At 41.2% G+C, this 3,179-nt stretch overlaps 1 protein-coding gene across 1 annotated transcript in view; it reads right to left on the bottom strand.

The window, feature by feature from the left end:
• Nucleotides 1–3,179, bottom strand: part of LOC109477495 (alpha-2,8-sialyltransferase 8F-like) — an 8,089-nt gene that overhangs the window by 4,134 nt on the left and 776 nt on the right. Inside the window, exons 2-4 of the mRNA XM_019778779.1 lie at nucleotides 2,742–2,880; nucleotides 2,014–2,115; nucleotides 912–1,067 (exon numbers count right to left, since the gene is read on the bottom strand). Of these exons, the coding sequence (XP_019634338.1) occupies nucleotides 912–1,067; nucleotides 2,014–2,115; nucleotides 2,742–2,869 (386 nt within the window). The 5' untranslated portion in view covers nucleotides 2,870–2,880. The remainder of the gene's footprint in view (nucleotides 1–911; nucleotides 1,068–2,013; nucleotides 2,116–2,741; nucleotides 2,881–3,179) is intronic.

The following is a 3,179-nucleotide window of genomic DNA, read 5'->3' on the forward strand; positions in this document are numbered from 1 at the left end:
CTCTTGCGTGACCATGAAATTACCGTTTCCGAATCGACTGCTGATTGTTTTATTCCTGTTAAAAATTGAAGAGAAGCATTCATTTCATACTACTTCAAACGTATAGTCTAACAGAAGTTATAGGCCTGACTAAATAATGCTTGTAGCAAACTGTCCATTGGTCAGACCATTAAAAACTTGATGTTCTACATCTCTAAGTTAGGACCATATGGAACATCATAGTCCTGTTTATTTTCAATTTATTGGTTTGGCACATATATAACCTCATAATCCTGTTGTCGATTCATGTAACGTTTATTTGTGCTACGTCGTTGAAGGTTAGACATCCAGGTAATAAGATACGTAAAAAAACAGTTACTCAAGTAACTGAAAAATCGTCAAATTTCCAAAATTATATCCAGTTGCTCAGTGAGTGACTGCTTCTGGCGTTATATGGACTTTTTATTTATTTATTTAACGTTATAGACAGGTAACATGAACGAAATACGTCACACTGAGAACTGATGAGCGAATTCGGAACGTGGGAGAGCAAACAAATGTCGCGTGTGTCAAGAATTTTAATGGTACTACTATACTGTTTACTAGGAAACTCTAGTAGTAAGGCTTATTACTTGACGTTGTGCATAATGGACTGGGTGGGGGGGGGGGGCCGCGGAAGGTTACACGAGAGGTCAAAAGAGGCGTGGTTAAATGTCTCAAACTTAGTGACCTCACGTTTTCAATTGTACAGATACCTAAGGTCATACCCGAATTCCGAAGTGTGCATTGAGGGCAAAAACGGGTGTGATAGAAATAATTACATGGGAAAAGAAACAGTTTCGTTTATTTTCCAACCCTGGGTCGCTAAATGACGTCATAATCACGTGACTGCAAACACTCAATGAATGAGGCCCATCGAATGTAACTCTTACCGGAACATATCCGCGGCGGTTTGGTTGTAGACCCAGCCGGGTGCTTCCGTTGGTATGGACCGCAAGGCTTCCTGGTCGGCCTGGAACCTTTTCTGAGCAACTGACTCATTCGGCACGTATCTTCGCATCAACTTCTGCTCCAGATTAGTCAACTTCCTGTCGGAAAAAATCGTTGATATTAGATGTGGTCAATGGTCCCTTCTGCCATTTTTAACGTTTAATATTTTAAGCAGGCTAGAAGAAATATGTATGAAATGCCATTTGAATCTTAACGCGCGAATCTTTAGGAAACAGATTGTTTTCTTCCTTGTTTTCCAATATGCATACAGACTCTGATAAATCCCGGGATGTGTGTCGATTTAAGAAATGGCCTCTACAGGGTTGGAAATTAGCTTGAAAATTTGTCTGTTTAATAGAAGTCGGCATAATTGTACATGTAGGTACGTGAGGAAAGAGCAGACTGGTTGAGGGGCTGAAAAGAGAGTTTACTTTGGCTTGGTTTGAGGCAGTCATCACAGGGAGGTACAGATTTGCGGCATGAGTTCAGGGATTTACTAGCCTGCGGTAACCAGTCTCAGCGGGTCAGCTTAGAAGTGTTTCCGACATGTGGGCATAGATGTGTGTCAGCAAAATGCCAAAGATGTGAGACATTCCTGTGGACATTCCATTCCTGTGGATAAAATGCCTGTACAATTCCTAGAATTCTTGCAAACTGCACACAATACTGTACCATTAGGCTTCCCCTGAGGCGTCAACAAAAAACGTTAGCAATTCTACTCTAGTCTTTGTTAAGGTATTAGCAATTCAATGCATTGCTTTTCTGTGATGTCAAGTTTCTTTCAGATAGAAAACGTGGCACAGTAGGCAGTAAAGTTTATAAGTAGCAGAACGTCTTGTCAACGGCACAGATATTTTAGCAAGAAGCCATATGGCATGGACATCAAACCATTACAACCATCACTGAATCACACAAGCTCACTGCGCACCGAGCCATGTGTTTTATCTGCATAACAGTCCAAATTTTTGCGTTGGAAATTAGAATTCAAATCTGCTTTTAAAATAAGACAAGAACCTCCATAGTATATGGTTGCTATATCTGTACCTTCCTATCATATCTGTCGTTTCCATGGATGTATTAATGACTACAATGGTTGTATTGGTGGTTCTGTTGTGATCTTCACTCTCTAGTCCTTTGAGAAGGGAGCTAGGAGAAAAAAGGAAAAGGCAATAATGTAAATACAAGGAGACTGTATGGCATCAATTACGGTAACGTTATGATAGTGCACTAGTGCTAATCCACCAAATCACCATTTAGCAATCGAGTTCTACGTAGTCTGTAGTAAGTTACACGTCACCTGTGCGTCTATCTTCAAGTATCATTTTCTTGGTTTTTAATTTATGCATTTTTATTCTTATCGATTTGTTAGTAAAGCTGGCGTCAGTGTCGCCATTTTAACTCTAGCTCTCCAAGGAATACAAAGAAAGTGTATCAAAGTTTCAAGCTTGCAAGAACAATTCGTCCATTCACACAGCTGATATATATTATATCCAGGACCGTTGCTAACTGGTTGCATTCCGGAATGAGTTAGGCGCAGGCACGGTTCTGGATACAATATTCATTAGTGGTTTGAATGGAAAAAATTGTCTCGGAGACTATCCAGAACCAGAACCATGCCTATCTAGTTCTCTTCCTGAATGAGTAAAAGTTAGCCTTAGGCGAGGTTAACGTTATGGATTGTCTCCGCATATCCAAGAACATTTGTCATGGTTCTGGGTAAAACACGGTTCTGGATACAACAGTTGACTTTCCAGGACAGATAAATTGCCTGCCTGTTCCAGGGTAGCAATGCTTTCCAGCGCACGGGGTATCCGCTAATAACAGTTTCCGACGGGATGAACAGAAACAACGGCACCGCCAACAGAAACATTAGGAACAGGGCGTAATATCTTCTCCTCATTTTGTGACAAGCTGAAAGAACAAAAAAATTAAAACAATGTAAAAACAATGTAACAAGCACCTTGCAGTTCCAGTCGCTAGGGGGGCCAAACCTACAACACAAATAAACGCCTTACACACACAGACACAAACAGACACACACAGACACACAGACACAGACACACACACACACACTCACACACACACACACACACACACTCACACACACACACACACACACACACACACACACACACACACACACACACACACACACACACACACACACACACACACACACACACACACACACACACACACACACACACACA

This window comes from Branchiostoma belcheri, unplaced genomic scaffold, assembly GCF_001625305.1.
Source record: "Branchiostoma belcheri isolate BF01 breed outbred unplaced genomic scaffold, Haploidv18h27 scaffold40, whole genome shotgun sequence".
In the NCBI taxonomy this organism is placed as follows: Eukaryota; Metazoa; Chordata; class Leptocardii; order Amphioxiformes; family Branchiostomatidae; genus Branchiostoma; species Branchiostoma belcheri.